This window comes from Arctopsyche grandis, chromosome 11, assembly GCF_051622035.1.
Source record: "Arctopsyche grandis isolate Sample6627 chromosome 11, ASM5162203v2, whole genome shotgun sequence".
Classification (NCBI taxonomy): domain Eukaryota; kingdom Metazoa; phylum Arthropoda; class Insecta; order Trichoptera; family Hydropsychidae; genus Arctopsyche; species Arctopsyche grandis.
The window spans coordinates 15,039,831-15,060,818 of record NC_135365.1 but is presented as its reverse complement, the minus strand read 5'-3'; the positions used below and the strand labels follow the sequence as shown (position 1 = coordinate 15,060,818).

Here is a 20,988-nt window from a genome sequence, read left to right as displayed (position 1 = left end):
TATTTTGTCATGCCTTTATTCTTTACTTTTTAATTTGTTTTCCTTATATTTATCTTTTTCATTTTTGTAAAAATCTATTATTGGACTCGGATGTTACATATATTATTTATTTACTTTTTGTTTTTTTTATACCTATCTCTGTACATCCTGTCTGTTGATTTTTCAATTAATAAAATAAAATAAAAAAATAAAATATGTACACATGTAAAAGTTGAATTGGATATGCTCTTATACTGAAGCTGTAGGTGCGAACGATTTTTAATGTCTTATGTACATAAATAAACATCCTATGTAAAGTTTTTTCCGTACAAAATTACACCATAAATAAAATAAGATAGATTAAAAAACTAAACTTCCACCCAGAGTTGAATAAATAAATAAAAAAAAATTCCGACGAAAATTAGTAATTTAAGATTTTCACAAACTTTAATCGGTCTTAAAACCACGAAACTCATTCATAGTATATTTTGTACACTTATGTAACTTTTACTAACCTCTTCTTACTTTCACTTACGATTTCTAGTCAGAAGAAATTTTGGTTCTTATTTTCTAATCTCTTCTTTGTGGATGGAAAACGACTGCAAATTATGACGATAATAAAACAACGGCAATACAGTTCCTGTTTCCTATCGAAAATTAAAAAAAAAAAAAGCAATTCGTGAAAAATTATACGTAAGTACATTTAAGTTGTAATTTTTGTATGTATTGGTATGTATTTTTTCAAAATTTTCATAATAATAAAGCAGCCTTTTAAGAAAATCACTTTCATACTATTTTTTTTTCCATTGAATTTTTCATGATCCCCGCAATTCACAGATATTTATAAACAGATACGTGATTTTCCGGCGAGCTTTATCCACAAATCGGACACCGAGGTACCCACTTGTGTGGCATTATTGGTATCGAACGCGGTCATAGTGCGATTAGTTCCGCTTCCGCGCAAATATGTTTACGAGCGCGCAATAAAGCGCTTTTAAAATAACGCGGGAAATGGCATGGCCAAAACGAGAAAATCGAAAGCCATGCCACGGCCGATACGCACTCTACACACGTCGTTAACTTTTTTAATAATCGCCCGCGCGAAAAGCTCATAAATACGTACAAGAGTATCGCACCTATAACCGCATACATATATAAATGTGGGTAACTTCGTTTGTTTTAATTCGTCAACGGTTGAAACGGGTCGTTCAACGGCCAGTGTCAAATGACGATAAAAAAAATTAAAATTATTGTACGGACCGGAGAAATCGAAAACGAGACGCGCGGACAAAAAATGATTCGATCAATAATGCATTGAGGTGTATGCCTTCCATTGAATACAATTTTAGGACCAAATGATACTTTTTGAGGTAATAAACCGATAAGTGATGCTTGTTATGGCCAACGGAAACGTCATTCGCTCGGTAGATCATCTGACTACCTTTTTGAGTTCGTGTCCAAAAATCTACAATTCAAGTTTGTTAGGTGCCGCGTGCCATACTAAATTCATCACCAATTAACGAAGGCAGCATTATGTAGTCGACCGTTTTTGGCGTATAATTATAATTCACCAAGTCAACTATGCAGGTTGTAGAACATCTAATATATATGTATGTGATAATTGGGTTTGGTGCAAACGATCGACAAGCGCCAGACAGACTGAACCACAGATTACCTGGATGGCTGCTTTAAACGCAATTCTCGACTTCACGAATGATAGATTGCACATCAGATGACGAGTAACCTTTCGATGTGCACAGATGCAATTATTAAAATGGTAATTATTAAAATTGAGCTGGATCTTTCTGGCGAGTTTAATAAGGCGAAATTCGGAACTAAAGTATCAGAAGCACAGAACGTATACAGGGTAGGTATGTCGGGAATTCGGGTAGATTTTGCTTAGTGTAAGTGCGAGCAGTGCGCACGCATAAGGTACACGTGTCGTTAATCTGTGGTTCAGTCTGTCTGGCGCTTGTCGATCGTATGCACCGCATCGGTGATAATTAGAGCGCGGGGTGTGAGGGTGCTTTGGCTCTATTTAGAAAGAAATGCATTTACAACAATTGAACAGACGCGCTCTGGGTCCGCTCTTTAGTGATAATAACCAAAAAATATAAAAAAAAAAAGTAAAATTTTTGTCAAATTTATGTACATGTAATAAAAATTGGTGCACAGGTTTTCACCTACAATTTGTGTGGTACTCGAGAAAAAATACTGTAACGTGGGAACATTATGGGGATTATCCGCCGCCTAAAGTGCATTCGGAGGCTAACAGTGGAGACCCCCCCGAATTGGCCTAGCGAGACTCTAAGTGGTTGGTAGAATTCCTAGAACCCTGAGAGCGTGAGACCGCGTGCCTAGACAATTTAGAAACGGATCGGGGAAGCTGTAGTGAGCGATTTGCCCTTCATAAGGAAGTACTTAGGCCATATCAGATCATTCTGGAACAAGCGCTGGCTGCGCGTGAACCTCCCGGATCGTTGAATAAATGCTGTGAAGCGACTTTGGCCTTTAATTTGGATCCTTAACCCACCCCTACGCAACAATACAAATTACATCAAATGATAGCTATTGAAAATCCAATGCCTAAAGATATTTTCATATCAATTTGATGAGTAACCGTTTCAACAATGAAATCAGATAAACTGTCAAACTCTGATTTGGAGTCAGAAATGTTCAAGTCTGACAGCAGTACTACAGAAATACTACCGAATAAATTCTCTTCAATCGAGGTCAACCCAAGGCTCGAACCTGGGAGCATCTCGAACCGTAGCTAAGGTAGTTTGCACTCGGGGGCAAACATGCTACTAGTTCCCCCCTCCCCTCCCCTTTATTCTTTATTTATCAAATTTTTATTCAAAATTTTCGAATACGTAAAATATCAAAACTACCGTTTTATCATTCAATACGAACATAAATAAATTTAAATTTAAAATAATAAATGGGATTAAAAGGATTATAAACAAAATCATCGAATTCTACAGTCGATACCAAACTCGACTCTTAAATAATTTTATGAATTTTACTAATAATATGCGATTAACTGACGCTCATTTTTTAGATTCATTATTTCTATTATTATAATGATTGAGAGTATTTAATGTCGTTCGTAAAGTTCTAAATAAAATAAAAAATAAAATTTTTCTTATATCTTCTATTTCAAATTTTTCTTTGTTTCTTTTTCAAAACTTTAATTTAGTGTCATAGATTAATCTATTTTTCAGCTGAAAAACTAAAATCTATAATTAATCTTTAAAAAAAAAATCATCGATATAAATATATATGTATTTAAATCCGAAGTCTAATTTTACGAACACGTGTGCTTAACCTTCTCCACTCAATGTGTACTCTCATTAAGACTTTCAATTTATATGAGTCTACATTACACATATGTACATACATACATACATATATAGCAGTGGCGTATATTGGGTGTGTGCTAGGTGTGCGGCGCACACCCGTGAAAACCAAAGACCACATAAAGTAGTATTTTAATACAAAATAATGTGTTGTTGTATAAACAGGCATTGATGTGTATGGTGTATTTACCGCGTGCGCTAAATGTATGGTGTATGGTGTGGTGTGCAGTCTGCAGCGTGTTGTGTGTATGTAGTTTGTGCGCCGCGACGAGAGAATACCTATGCCGTGCAGCAAATTGGTGGGTTTGGTTGGAGTGTGCAGGCGGATATTCGCTTGTATAGGTTTGTTCGCGATATTAAGACGCACGGTGTGCTACGACTTCAGAGCACCGCGCACCGCACCGCACCGCACCGCACCACTCGGCAATTGACCGAATGCGATGCGACACGTGGTCTCGTACTTTTTCGCACATTCGTATTTTTATGGTCATTCGTATCTCAGTCATACCTCTAATAACTAATAATGGCTAACAGTGTTCAAGACATTTTAACTATTCCGTTTTCAAATAGAAGTTTTGAGATAAAATTAAAAATAATTAAGGATGGGAAACCGTGTCCGTCTCTTCCAAATTTATCCAGTTTGCATAAAGAAAAAACAAAAGTTTACACTAGACATTTTTGCGTTTCAAATTATAAAAAATTCGAATGGATTACAGGCTGTGAAATTCGATCCAAACTTTTCTGCTGGCCATGTTTATTGTTCTCCAAAGATATTAATGTGTGGAACAAAGAAGGATTTGCTGATCTCAACCATTTGACAGCAGCACTGAAGAAACACGAAGGATCGCAGGCACACGTACAATCATTTCTTTCCATACAAATGTTTGGCAAACAACGAATCGACGTATTAATTGACAGTCAACGTAAAGCCGAAATAAGTCGACATAATGAACAAGTAAATAAAAATAGAGATGTTTTAAAACGAATTATTAACGCAATAATCTATCTAGGAAAACAAGAACTGTCCCTGCGAGGTCACGACGAGTCATGTAATTCCGTAAACAAAGGCAATTACATTGAATATCTAAATGCTCTTCGAGAATATGATTCTGTTTTAGATACTCATTTAAATACTGCTACTACCTTTCGTGGTACTTCTCCAAGTATACAAAATGACATAATCGAAGCAATCGCTCATGTTATTAAAGTTCATATAAAAAATGAAGTAGAGTCAGCAAGTTTTGTTGCTATTATTCTCGATGAAACTTCAGATATAATGACAAAATCACAGCTCTCAACAGTTTTACGTTTTGTATGTAAAGGCAATGTACATGAACGGTTTATTAGTTTTACAGACGTTAGTGCTGATAAAACATCTAATGGTCTATTCCGTCACGTGGTGAACATAGTTGAAGAATTTAAAATTCAAGACAAATTGGTTGGACAGACTTATGATGGAGCAAGTGTAATGAGTGGACACGTAAATGGTTTGCAATCCAAAGTCCTCAATGCTTATCCTTTTGCTCTTTTTACACACTGTTATGCTCATGTATTGAATTTAGTATTGCAGCAAGGTCTTTCTGATATTAAAGAAAGTAAATCATTTTTTCAAACTTTAAATGGATTGTCTACATACTTTTCAAAATCTTCCAAAAGAGTATTCGCTTTACAGGAATTTGTGACAAAAAGACTTCCCTCTGTAGCACCCACAAGGTGGAATTTTACATCTCGTTTAAGTAGCACAGTACAACAATACAGAAGTCAATTTACAGATTTTTTTCGACATGTTATAGAAAATTGTGAATTATGGGACACAGATACTGTTATAAAAGCACGAGGGTTTTTAGGCTTTTTAGAGGATTTTCAAACAATTAAACTTCTTCAAATTTTTTCAAAACTGTTTGGAATAACTGATGTTTTGTATAACATTCTTCAATCTAAATCTTCGGACGTTTTATATTGTTGTAAAAAAATTAATGATGTTTTGCAGCAACTGAAATACGAAAGGGATAATAATTTTGAAATGTTATGGAATAATTATTTAAATGAAAAAAATGATGATCATGATCGTAGGCCACAAAGATTAAAAAATTATTCAGAAGTAGAAGATAAAACTTCATTTCGTCAATTATATTTCAAAATAGTTGATAGCATAATCGCACAAGTCGAATGTAGATATTCTTCACTTTCCAAATTAGAATATTTCCACCTTCTTTGTAATGATAAATATGACGAATATAAAGAAAATTTTCCAAATGTTTTAATTAGTAAATTAAAAGATTTTTATGGATCACTGTTTGATTATATTCGATTGAAAAACGAACTCATTGTGCTATATTCTAGCTCTGAATTTTCAGAGAAACCTGTTCATGAATTAATACAATTCATGACAAAAAATAACCTCGAATCTGGTTTTAAAGAGGTGTTTAAGCTGGGAGAATTAATATTAACGATACCAAGCAGTACAGCTTCAGCAGAACGTTCTTTTTCGGCGCTGAAAAGAATAAAAACTTGCTATAGAGGTACGCAAGGTCAAGATAGATTATGTGGCCTTAGCTTAATTTCAATAGAAAAAAAGTTATTGGTGGAATTAAAACAGAAAGACACATTCTATGCAGACGTGATTGAAAAGTTTATGTCTCAGAAACGTCGCATTGAACTTATGTATAAATAACTAATAAATTAAACATTTTTGTAATGCAAAACGAGTATTTTTTTTTAATTGCTAATTTTATACCCTACGCCCTACGGCATACACAGCACACCCGGTATTAACACCCACCGTCCGCCACTGATATATAGTGACTTCACACAGCACAATAACACAAAACAAAACCATAATATATATTTTCATAATTACTATTGTCTAAATAGTTATACATATGTACATACATGCTGTATACTGAATTTGCCCATGTAAAAAAAAACAACTCGACTCTAATTATGCAAGTTACATCGCTTACATTTACATATAGCAGTCACCAATTGGAAGTATTCTCATTCCATAAATTCTGACTAGGTATCACAAGGCATACATATGTATGTATGTATATGTATATATACCTACTATAAAGGTTAAAAGATTGATATCGCAATCCGTAATAATTACTTAACTGATAGTTTGATACGCCTTGAAACAAAGGTTGACGTATCAATAGTATGTCGTGTCATGCAAAAAGCAATTTTAAACATATACCCTATCATCTTAAAGGGGAGAAATCACTCGTTCTTTATAACCGTTTAATTTATTAATTTTACAGTTCACAAAATAAGTTTCAACGATGCATACTTTTGATTTTTGATTGCTTTGATTTTTGGACGGTAATAGTTCCACTTTTTTAAAAGTCTATAGGTATATATTTTTTATCAATATATTATATTGCTTTAAGTTTGAAAAGCTCTGCTCCTTGTCATGAATGCGTGGATATCATTTAACCGTTCAAAACGTCTACCGATCACAGCTTAACATAGAATTTAACCCGAGAACGGATGCAGACAACTACACATCACACATTCTTCCTATTTCCACTTTCTACCTTCCCACCTATTTGAGATAAGTTTTAAAACTTCTTGACTCATACCCATTTATCAATCGATACATTTTTTACTCAACTTCAATTATAAAATCGTATAAATACTATTCCAATTAATCTCTACGACAATTCTATCACAGAGTACCTGCTGATTTTTCAATTTATTACACTTTCGATCAAATCAAGCAGTATACTGGTATACATAATGTACCCAATTCATCAGCATAATAGTGAAGAAGGAAACAAACGAGACGATCGAAACGTACAAGCGACTGGGAGGGACGCAGACGATAGGGCTATTAAGAAAAACTGGGAAAATGTGGCTGAAAAAAGACTGCACTACTTGGTACAGGCAAACGGAGAGCTAAATACATCCATTACATATTAAATTAAAAATTAAAAATCTTTAAAGCTAACTGATGAGACAAATACAAACACATAAACGTATATGAAAATCACAGATGGTTTGTATAAAAATATTATCATAAACAAAGGACAGTAAACAGATGATAGACATAGGCAAACCTCTATAAAATTCCTACGTAAAATATTTTACATACATTCAACCTTCTTCTTTGTATTTTATGCCATCTTGAATAACATTATAACACATCATTATCCTATATCAAACCATTCGCCAATCTCCATACTCCAAGCTATACATAGGTATATAAAACCTTTCACTCAAAGTGCAACTATTGACTCAAATATTTCAATCTATTAAAAATACGAAGTATATATTTGATGCAGATGAACTGTAATACTGCTTAATAGCAGACAAACCAAAGACATTCATTTGGTGACAGGGAACAGCGATACATCACCCTAAAACATTTTTCATTAGTTAAACGCATGTTAAATAGCTTACACATGCACGTCACCTCTTGTACTCATATTTATTATTATATACACTTATATATGTGGTAAACATTCGGCTCTCTCTAGAAATCAATATATTTATATATACACATACAATCGATATATATGTATGTAAGATGTAGAATTACTTCAAACATCTGTGTATACAATCAAAATATTTAATTAGAATCATTTCCTAGAAAAGAAACAATCAAACTAGACCTATGAATCGATTCTTTTTATTGAATTATTTTTAAACTTATCCATATTCCTTACCTACAAACTAGTTGAAATATTTTGACAAGCTATGCACCTATAGATTCTAATGTAGATTTGAAATCTCCGTCTTATGATTAATTTGTTTTTGAATGTCGTAAATAAATATTAATAATAATACAAAAAATAAAAACGAATGTCTGACAAGTTTAAGTCTTGCTTTGAACTGCGTCTGGACCGGCAGCAGTCGACAATTATAAATGTATTAAAAAAATGAATGACAGTTGTCTTTTTTTAGAGCCGCTACTGCATGTCAAATGTGTCATCCGAACCCATGACTTTGATTTATTCATACTAATTCCAAAATCGAGATCGAGATAATTTACAGTCAATGTGGCTGATACAACTTTAAAATATATAATAGTTAAATATATCAGCTAACGTGTAATTTACTATTTGGCAATGAATGTTGCATAATTTCCGTCGATCGTAAATGTATCGAATGAAATCTTAACACCCGTTAACAACTCGATAAAAACTTTAATTTAAAACTGCCATAAAATTTTTTGATTTGATAGAACTACTTCGGCTTATCCAGCGGTCACGGTTAATGAGCTAATTTACTATTTGGTAGTAAAAGTTATTAAAATGGTAGCCGGTAACGTTCGGTTAAATCGAGCGATATCCATTTAAATATATAAAATTTTAATAAAAATTTTGACGACCACTTCCATTTGAAAAACTTGATAGAATCACTTATGCATTGCCACTAATGCATTATCATCTTTATCTATTATATTAGCGTGGACTAATTTTGAAGTTCGGAAACACAGACACTTATTATTTTGCTCAAAGTGATCATTTTTTCATAACATTATTTTTGATATGAAAATTTAATTTTACGTTTGCGGTTATTTTTTCATACGAAGATTGAGATCCACCGACACAAATAAAAATGTCAGTTTGGAAAAAATGCGCGTAGATTGGGCAGGAAGATTAAGTGCAAAGCGACATCTGTCAAAACACATGTTTTGAAGATTATTAAGACCGAAAAGACGCGATGAAAAAATACCAAATTGTCTGCGCTACCCAAAATAAAGTACTAAACACTATAGAAACGCGAAGAATATTATATACACAAACATACATAAGTATTTAAATATGCTTATTATTGCACAATGCATAATAATAATCATTTTATAAAAGACTCGTTGACACGGCAAGTTCTTTCGCATTTGATTAATTATACTATGTCTCCTGTTCCTATGAACGTCTGTTTACTACCATTTTATGTTTTCATTATGTTGAAAAAAATCTAAAATATTATATATGTACATGAATACATCGCAGTATTCAACGCACTCATTAAAGAGTGGATATTTTTATGTATGTATGTAGTTATTACTCTTATGATAAAAAATATATACGTACATTGAATTTAATCGCAAATGTGCACAGTGTATCAGTTTAATGGCGTTAATGTCTGCAATCCTTAGGTTGAATAAATAAAGTACGATACATGATGTGAAATTTATTTTCGAAATAAGCCACTTCAGAACTTCAGTCGGTTTTTTTTAATATCTGTTTGAATTTATAAATAAAGTCACATTTATCATACATTTTTCTGTACTATTTGAAATACCCGTTTTTATTCAGTCTTATTGAAAATAATTGATTCTTTAATCTTTGAAGCAACTTAAATTTAATTGGTTAAAACATATTATACATACATAGTTTTATCTTTATTTTATTTTTAGATTACATTCATAACACCGTCTTCCTGCACATCTAATCCCTTCTAAAAATGTGCCTTTCAAGAATTCGCAAGTAATCTATTTGTTTCGTAGAAAATTTGGCTGCCCATTTCAATAGTCATAAAAAATGTATCAAATATGTAAAAGTAAATTTTGTTAATCTATCGAGAAAATAGGTTTAAAACTTTTATTTGCTTCTATTCAATAATTGCATAAGCTCTTGCCCGATTTATTTTCATCTAATGTTTTTTTTTACTTTGTAAATTTATTTTTTTACCATTGAAGCTTACCTCAAAGTGACATCTATGGTTTTAAACGTGTATATAAATAAATTTATATATTATAAATTTTAAATTATATTCAAATGGTTACAAACAGTAGATAGGTTGGTTGCCAATTTCGTTAAGAACCGTTTCAACAATGATATCAGATAAATTTGCAAACTCTGATAAGAAATGATCGACTTGGAGTCACAAATATACAAGTCTTACTAGCAACACAGCAGAAATACTGCAAATTAATTCTTTTCAACCGAGGTCAAACCAGGTCTGGAACCCGGAACCTTTCGATGGTTATAATTAGAGACTGGCGTAAAACTTTAAAATGAAATAAAACACATAAAAATCGTGGCAATGGCTGTGATATTGGCTTGGAAGATAATGTTATGCCATTGGTGTTTAAATATGATACCTGGCATATGGACGCCGTAGCTAGTTTGAATAAAGCGCAATCTAGAAATCCAATTTTCGACCACTTTTTCGAGCAGCTGGAGCCGTATATAGACAATAATGCGGCGAATGCTTCCAAGTCGTCCATCGTCTCTGGTGTATCGGCGTAGACTAGCAACTTCACATATCCCATATACAGAAAATAGTCTAAAGGTGTTTAATCACATGATATTGGAGGCCAATTCACAATCATAAAATGGACGTAAAACAAGATAAGTTTCGCGAACTGAATCAAGATTTTCGGAATAAATTTGCACAATTTTCAAGCGTTGTTCTGGCGCGAGTCTATTAATTCGAAAATGGCAAACTAAACTTATCACAAATCAGCTATCAGATGTTAAATTGGCTGTTGCTTAAAAAAGTGTTGCCAATTTAAAGAAAAACACATTTTATAATGGAGAAATAAATTTTAAAATTCACAAATGTTGTGAAAAAATTATTTATATTGCTAAAAGGTCAAACATTCTTTAGAATCGAAATCAAAAACATTTGATAAATTCAATCAACGTGCCCGCTATACAACTGAAAAATTATCCTGTAATTATAATTTATGTACATAAAATAAAATCTTCGATACTGATCTGTGCGTTGGCAATTTTTTTCTCCAAAATTGCAGATCTGTTTTTATTTTTAGATTTTTTTCGACACAGACCGAAGACGTGACCGTCCATCAGCCGAAAAATATATTTGTTCTCATTACTGGATACATAGGTAATGACTTAATCTGGCCGATGATCTGGAGAACGGTAGCAGTGGGACGTTTCGAAACGTCCCAACACAGAACCATGGTAATTGGCCGACAGACAGCCTTCACACGTGGAATTCCTGAAATTTCCAAACCGATAACACCGACCGGACCTGATTAATTGAAACATTAACGAATGTCAATTAACGACCGCTACCGGTGCGAACGCACACCGGCAAACTACACATTTATGCACTACATAGCGTGGAAACGAGCAATCAATATGATTTGTTGTAAGAAATGTTACATTACACCGTAGGAAAAAGTTGTATGATATTTCTGAAGCGCTATTAAACTTTAGTGTCCATATATATATAAAAAAAAAACTGTTTTAAATTATAATTAAAAATAAAAGAAGCTATAGTAATGTGAGTACAGATTGACCAATCGCAGTGGGCCGAGCAAATCATACTCGTAATTGCTAGTATTATTACTGTCAAATGTTTAGAAATGTTAAAATAGTTAAAATGTTTAGAAATTTTAAAGTATAAATATACTTAAAATCCCGGGCGGAATCGAGTAATTATTCGGTTTATATACGCTGCTGTCACAATCTGAAAGGTTATTAAATCCAGTTCGGCCGTCTCCTGTTGGACTTAAGTATTTTATCTAACTTAATTATTGTGACGGATCCAACAAAATCGGCATCCCTGCACTCTGTTTCTCGTGAATTCAAATGTGTTGATTGTTAAATATGGGTCGTGAAAAGGTCGAAAAAGTAAATATCGGAAGGCAAAGATCGAAAATCGAAAGATCTTAAGTCGAAAGATCAAAAAAAAGGGTGCATGGTAAACGGTACTATATGTATATATAATATATATCAGTGGCATGCGGTGAAATTATCTCTCTTTTTGTCATACAGCCTTGTTTAATGTGCGCGCGCAGGATACGGGAGGAAAAGCCTGTTCCTCTTATTCCTGTTGTATCCTGCTCGTGCAAATTAAGTGAGGATGTATGACGGGGGGAGAGAGAGTTTTACCGCACGCCACTAATATATATACTAACCGTTTTTCATATGTATGCATGGTAAACGAACATTTTCGACTTTTTCACTGTCGACTTTTTTACGGTCACCCGTTAAATATATGTAACTACGTGTGCTTAGTATTTATGCACAAGATTGGCCATAGGTGTCACTTTGGGGCAACTTTAATTATCAGTATAGATCAATGGTTAGCATGTAATGATTTCAATTGTGTGTTCACGGGTTCAATCCCTTGCTGTACTGTTTTGGCCAGACCTTGGATAATGACTAAATGACTACAAATTTGATATTTTCCTATCAGAGTTTGCCAATTTATCTGATTTCATTGAAACGGTTTTATCAAATTGGCAACCCTATCCTATTTATCGCAAATTTAAAAATTACTGTTGGCCAGACCTTGGATAATGACTAAATGACTACAAATTTGATATTTTCCTATCAGAGTTTGCCAATTTATCTGATTTCATTGAAACGGTGCTATCAAATTGGCAACCCTATCCTATTTATCGCAAATTTAAAAATTTTCAGTATTTCGAAATACGGCGATTTATAAAAAAAATGCTTCACTACGCAAATTTATTAAATTTGTCAAATTTATCCGTAGATGTATCTATGATCTTCTGTAAAAATTACTCTATAATATTTTTATCGATGTTTGTTTTTAGTCAGTAAGACACATTGGGGTTTAACTGCTAGGCCTTCCTGATATATGTATGTATATGTATGAATGTAAAAATAAAATAAATAATCACATAAAGAATGGAAGAGTTTCCATAGATCGAAGAGAAAGACGCAGTGAGTGTTATAGAGGTAGTTTACTGTCGATATGTCTACCAGCCAACACCTTAGATTATTAAAAATTGAATGTATGGATTATATGCTGACTTGTAAACCAAACTGTTGTAAGTTGGCAACTGACGTCAATTTCGAATTTGATGTATTAACATTATTACCAGTAACGTCGCTAGAACCGTGCAGGGAGTGACACCATTTTTGAGGTGTCGCCAAATTGTTCAAATTGAAAAACGCTAATTCGATATATTCTTTGTATGACGGTCCTCGAGCGGCTACACGCCTCATTGCAATTTCTGTATATATACAGCTTTCTGTATTTATACAGCTACCGTGAAATCCATCTGGTGTAGCTATATATATATATATATATATATATATATATATATATATATATATATATATATATATATATATATATATATATATATATATATATATATATATATATATATATATATATATATATATATATATATATATATATATATATATATATATATATATATATATATATATATATATATATATATATATATATATATATACATATATATATATATATATATATATATATATATATATATATATATATATATATATATATATATATATTTATAGAATTTGATGTATTAACATTATTACCAGTAACGTCGCTAGACCCGTGCAGGGAGTGACACCATTTTTGAGGTGTCGCCAAATTGTTCAAATTGAAAAACGCTAATTCGATATATTCTTTGTATGACGGTCCTCGAGCGGCTACACGCCTCATTGCAATTTCTGTATATATACAGCTTTCTGTATTTATACAGCTACCGTGAAATCCATCTGGTGTAGCTATATATATATATATATATATATATATATATATATATATATATATATATATATATATATATATATATATATATATATATATATATATATATATATATATATATATATATATATATATATATATATATATATATATATATATATATATATATATATATATATATATATATATATATATATATATATATATACATATATATATATATATATATATATATATATATATATATATATATATATATATTTATAGAATTTGATGTATTAACATTATTACCAGTAACGTCGCTAGACCCGTGCAGGGAGTGACACCATTTTTGAGGTGTCGCCAAATTGTTCAAATTGAAAAACGCTAATTCGATATATTCTTTGTATGACGGTCCTCGAGCGGCTACACGCCTCATTGCAATTTCTGTATATATACAGCTTTCTGTATTTATACAGCTACCGTGAAATCCATCTGGTGTAGCTATATATATATATATATATATATATATATATATATATATATATATATATATATATATATATATATATATATATATATATATATATATATATATATATATATATATATATATATATATATATATATATATATATATATATATATATATATATATATATATATATATATATATATATATATATATATATATACATATATATATATATATATATATATATATATATATATATATATATATATATATATATATATATATATATATTTATAGAATTTGATGTATTAACATTATTACCAGTAACGTCGCTAGACCCGTGCAGGGAGTGACACCATTTTTGAGGTGTCGCCAAATTGTTCAAATTGAAAAACGCTAATTCGATATATTCTTTGTATGACGGTCCTCGAGCGGCTACACGCCTCATTGCAATTTCTGTATATATACAGCTTTCTGTATTTATACAGCTACCGTGAAATCCATCTGGTGTAGCTATATATATATATATATATATATATATATATATATATATATATATATATATATATATATATATATATATATATAGACACCACCACGCATCAGATGACACCACTCCTAGCGACGCCACTGATTATTCCATCTTGGTTTTGAAGTACTATTGTTTTATGGGGGGCGTATGGAGTGAAACGACGGAACTGTTAAGACACGACTATTTAATGTGACGGGAAGGAAGTAAAGTAGCAACGAACCAACATAGCCGAGTTGGTCCTAACTCGCAGGATGTTGACCGAAACTCGACCATGTCATAGAGCCGCCACAGTTTCATCTCTCATTTCAAATTTTCAAACAATTACTTACAAGTTGTATAAAATTTTGACTACTATCAGAATCAATGATGTTTTTATCATAGTGAACTCAAAATGATGTTAATAAAGGAGGTACTAAGATATTTCACATTTTTTTCCATTTACCCCAATGCTGTGTTGAGTTTGGCGTTTCTAAATAAGTGTGCCGCTGGTTGTAAAATAGTCGACGCGACTTAATGGTGAATTAATGGTATTCGAGTTGGTGCACGGTCGATAGGTTTCGGAAGTGAATAAAAACCGAAGAGACAAGAGCCCCCAGATAGGGCATTAATGGCCCCCCTTTATAGGTGTCATCCGGCCCTGAGGGTGGGCGATAATTCGTCGTAGCCGCCCGCAAATGACTTCATTTATTTTTATAACCGTACGATTTTTTTCCATCACCAACCCCCTCCCCCTCTAAAAAAAATTAAATAACATAAACGAGTATACAAAATGAGCCAGAATAACTCTCTCTCTGTCGCGGTGATGCTCATTTTGTTCAATGACTTAAAAATAGCTTAGACCAGTACTGAAAATTATTTGTATATACATATTTGTACATACATATATGTTACAGTTGAAGTGTATCTTCCAATTGTAATATATTTCGACTTGTTATAATCAGAGAAATGTAATATTAATAGAAGTGGCTTTAGGTGTTCTTTTGTTGTCAAGTGACATTCTGTCCACGGACAGATCTAAATAATTTTAGCATCAGTCGTATTTGACGCTTGGTGCTCGACGTATGTCCGATAAAAACTTCTCTGTTTGTTTATATTACTCGCAAGATGGGCAAGCATCGGTAAAATTGCACAATACATTCAAAAACACACAATAAACAACATGGGATACATTTTTATAAGTAAATTGATCCGATTGTATTCCGTGCGATGTAGCGTATTTATAGAGACGTACCGCGTAAAATTGACAACAATTATTTATTCGTAAGGGCCCCTCTATTATTATTACATATTTCTGGTTATAATACATTCCATCTATGTAACTTGGTACCAACCACCGTTATAGTTGAAGTATATTTTTAATTGTAATATATTTTGACTAGTTACCTAACCTACGTAACTCTATTCATATGACGAATTACATTCCAACTTGTCAAAATATATTACAAATGAAAATCCAGTTCAACTATAATTAAGATGCAGAGGTTAGGTTTTCGTGAAAATGTCACTCGACTACTACATATATTGAATTGGGAAGTCAATTTTTTTTAACACATTTTTAGAGCTATCGTTACCGTTATTCGTAATATCTAGCAAATATTAACGTATGTAATATTAAATTCTAAAGCATTCGTATAAACAACAGAGTTGTCAAAACTCAACTGTTTTATTATAACTGGCGCACATTGTTGAAAGTGTATGTGCGCTTGTAGAGATATTATTTAGTAGTTAAATTGTATTCGAATATGAATGACCTAAAACGCCAGTTGGAAAATATTACAACTGAAAATACAGTTTGACTGTAATTACATATATGTATTTACATATAATAATAAAAAAATTATGCGTTTGACTGATTTATATGAATGAAAAATAATTATATCAATATCTGCCATCTATTGTGGATGCTGGAAATAAATTGTAGTGGACGCTGATTTTTTTAGGTTATTTATAACCAGGGACCCGAACCGTAATTTTTTTCGTTCCGGTTCGGTAAAAAAAAAAAAAATATCGGTTCAGTTCCGGTTTTCGGTTCTCTTGTATTTAAATATTTGCAAGTTAATGTAAATACCAGAAATCTGGAGCGGAGCGTGGAGCAGGAGCGTGGAGCAGTGGAGCAACGAGTTTTTGCGCGGAGCAGGAGCGGAGCCGGAGCACGAAAATGTACAGTGCTCCACTGCTCCGATATTTTGTTTTTATGTATTAGAATTTCTTTCAGAATTTTAAATTTATTTTGCAATTTATGATAAATTCAATATTTGATGGTTTATTATCCTGGAATCATTTGAGATGTGGCGCATCATGTAGTTTGGTTATATTATTTGTATTTAATATGTAAGTATTTTTACAATTAAATATTTTGTTTTATATAATTTTTTTACTTATTGTTGTTTTGTACAAATGAATGAGGGAGCTTTCATTTTTATTTTTCCATCATGATCAAATTATATTCTTGATTATTTTCTCTATTCTTGTTACTGTGGGAGTTTGGGACAACCATGTGCGCACCGTGTAGTATAGTTATACTATTTGTATTTAATATGTATCTATGTACATATGTATGTATTTTCATGACATATATTAAATATTTTAATAATAAATAAATTGTCTATAAATATGTTTTTTTATCATATGTATATAAATTAAATAAATAAAAATAATAAATATTATGATTCCTATTAAAACTATTCGGAGCACGGAGCGGAATTGGAGCAAGTATGTATTTAGGTGTTGGAGCGGAGCTGGAGTGGAGCAATTCCAAAATGTGGTTGCTTCAGATCTCTGGAAAATACACCCACACCGTCTATACCTCTCTTTATACAGCTTTTCGCTTTAACTTAGTGTGATCATATACATATTTAAAATGTCAAAGGAGAATATTTCCTAGCATGTGCAGCTTGTCGCTGGTGCACTGCACAATAGAGGGCAGATTCTGATGCTGCTAAAATGCAGACAAAATACTTTTTTTTTATTCATACTTAATTGACTTTCTCTAGGCTTACCAACTTTTCATCGGGCCCTGTTTTTAGGAATAAAAGTGCGACAACAATTTAAAAGAATCTAGTAGGTTGTTTTATTCTAGAAGTTAATTAGTTAGGTATGAGTGTATTTACTCTTGCTTACTCCGTTCACAGATGTTTGAATCGCGCACTTTTGATAGTCAATTTATAATGTGTTCATTGATATCTATGCTATATATATTATATATAATGAGTCCATTGACAACTCGCGAGCTTCACATATAATTGTATTTAAATCGGTATCGTTAATAGAATCTTTAAATTGCTAATTATAAAGTATGTGCCACACATTTTATTCCGATGAGATGAGGAAAAGAACAGCTCTCTATAGAAGGTAGCATATTTGCTCCAGTCCCTTTCATAATTAATATTCTGGTTTTCTTCGTGTACTTCGGTTTCTAACAAGTTGACAAATTGGATCATATTAGCTCCGTTATCGGTTGTAACAGAGTAGATTTGTTTGATATCGATATTATATTTATCTAAAAGTTTCAAAAACATATTTTTAATATACATTCCTGTATGTTTGTCCATTAATTCTATCATTCCAAAAGTATATACTATATATTAATTTTACCAAACCGGAAAAAAATATTTGTTCGGATTCGGTTTTCGCTCCGGCAAAAATAGCGGTTATTCCGGTTTTCTGTTTGGGTCCCTGTTTATAACTAAGCATCCATTAGGTTGTCACTTAATTATGGTATATCAATTAAACAAAATTTTCAATTAAAAATAAGTATTTATTTAATCAACAACCAAATGAATAATATTAAATTATTTTCACCTAAACAGCATACAGCAACATTTTATAACAAATGTTAATTCAGTCAGAAAAATATTTCATATTATCAATAGTAATAACAGAAGTGGCGAATTTTTTCCATTAATTTGTAAAAAATAACATGCACATACCAATATTTATTTGGTAATAATTTAAATAATTCGTAAAAATTTAGCAATATATGTAAACATACATGTATATAGTGCTGAATTTTATTCAACAATTAACATAAGTAAATTTAGAAAACAGATCTAGCAAATTATTAATAACAAATTATACACTATAATTTAACGACACTTCTACAAAAGGAAAAGCACAACTCCATAACTGTCAAAAATCATATTAAATATAAACCCCACAAATTCAAAGCTATACTTCACTCAAGGGAAAATCAACTGTTTTATTTTTATAATTATGTATTATTTTTATAGCACCTTCTGACCGTACTTTTATATAGTTTAAAAATTATACACATTTGAAATAATGGTTTTCAAAAAAAATTTATAAGCGTAACAGTGTGTGGATTCAATTCAATCAATAAACACTAAACACTAAACACTAAAATCTGTATGTATATGCAATAATCTAAATAAAACATTTGTAAAACAAACTATATTTATAACTATAATACAGCAGTACTAAGAAAATTTTAATAGGATTGATCGTCAGGTTTTATTTTGATTTCAATGAATCGGTTATCTCGCAAGATGTTCATCGTTAAAAATTTAGAATCGCCTTCTAATGTTTTGTATATATCGTTTGCTCCTTTTACAGGTTCACCATCAACATGAGTGATAATATCACCGGGATAAACACCAGATCTGTCAAAAAAAAAAGAAATATGTTGTTATTAAATTTTAATATTACATTACATGTAAAAAATACATTAAATAAAACTTGCCCATGAGCAGGAGATCCAATGATAACTTTCCACACCAAAACACCATGGCTAACTTCAGTAGATAACTATAAAATATCACAAGTGACAAATTCAAATCTTATATTTACATATTAATAAAAAAATATTTTAAAATTAAAATCAAACCTTGGGATTTTTTTGTTTTAAAGTTTTTAATATATTTGGAGTAAGAGATAGCATTGTAATACCCAAATATTTCCTACCAAGAGTAGTTGGTTTTCCTAAACCTAAAATGTAGATAAAAACAATAAACACCGAGACCATTATTGAGAATTCAACTAAAAGATCGAAATATAAAATACATACGCCTTGAAAGAAATTGTTTTGCATAATCTATGGGTATGGCAAAAGATATTCCTGAAGTAACTTTCATACTATTAATCCCAATAGCTTCACCATCCAAATTTACTAAAGGACCTCCAGAATTGCCAAAAGTAATAGCAGCATCCGTCTGAATATATGACATATCTCTTCCTGTAAAAAAAATGATTTGATCAAAATATGTTGCCAAAGAATATGATTAAAAAAATATAAATCAAATTTCAATACCTTGTAGACCCAATTCTTCGGGTGCCCTTTGCGTTGAACTAACAACACCGGCTGTTACGGTATTATTCAAAGCTAAAGGACTTCCTAAAGCTACAACCTTAACAAAAACGATTATACAATTTTTAGTAATCGTAAAACCACAATGCAAGTATTTGCAACAATAATAAAAATATAAGACAAAAACAGTTTGTTACAAATTTTTACCCATTCTCCCGGTCGTAGATCAGCTGATTGTCCCAATTTCATCACAGGCAGACCTTTCACTGGTATTCTTATAGTCGCTAAATCTGATACTAAATCTACATCTTCCACTTTTGCAGTATACATACTACCATCCTGAAAAGTACAATATAACAAGCTCGCATCAAATTAAATAACCATTTGGCAGCCTTCAGAGAGGAAAATATAAATTTTAAATCATTTATCATGTTGCAAGTTTAATATACCTGAAGTCTAACAAGGACGGTACTTTTGGGTGTACTGACGACTACGTGTGCATTGGTCAGTATGAGGCCGTCTTCGTTGACGATGAAACCGGAACCATTGGAGACGGTGGTAGGTTGGCCGGAATAATAGTCAATGCGGCGGTTATCTTTAATTTCAATATAGACTACAGAGGCTGCAGACTGGTCGACCACGTCAGCGATGAAGTTGAACATTTTACGACGTCCTTCCAAAGAAGTGCTTCCTGTGGGGACAGCGGCCTGCACGGAGGGGCCAACAGACCATTGCAATCCCCATAAATTGTAAACTGCAGTACCTAAAGCCGCAGCTCCCACAACGGCCGCTCCAGCTGTCATCTTCCATTCCGATGGTCCCGCATGGCCTCCACTGGCTGCTCGTTGAGATACAGTTCTCAATCCAACTCGGGCCACTCTTCTCAACGTCACTACAGACATGACAGCTGCTGTCGTTAGAGGTTGTCTCACCCGCCAATCCGATCTCCACAACTACCAATAGCATCAAC

General features: G+C 32.0%; 1 protein-coding gene across 1 annotated transcript; it reads right to left on the bottom strand.

The window, feature by feature from the left end:
- Positions 1-18,495: 18,495 nt before the first annotated feature.
- HtrA2 (HTRA2-related serine protease) lies at positions 18,496-20,988 on the bottom strand. The gene is made up of 7 exons (XM_077440471.1): positions 20,468-20,988; positions 20,226-20,357; positions 20,022-20,118; positions 19,779-19,946; positions 19,599-19,699; positions 19,455-19,519; positions 18,496-19,374 (listed from the first exon to the last, which is right to left on the bottom strand). The coding sequence occupies exons 1-7, from the start codon at positions 20,918-20,920 to the stop codon at positions 19,203-19,205; spliced, it is 1,188 nt and encodes a 395-aa protein (XP_077296597.1). The 5' UTR covers positions 20,921-20,988; the 3' UTR covers positions 18,496-19,202.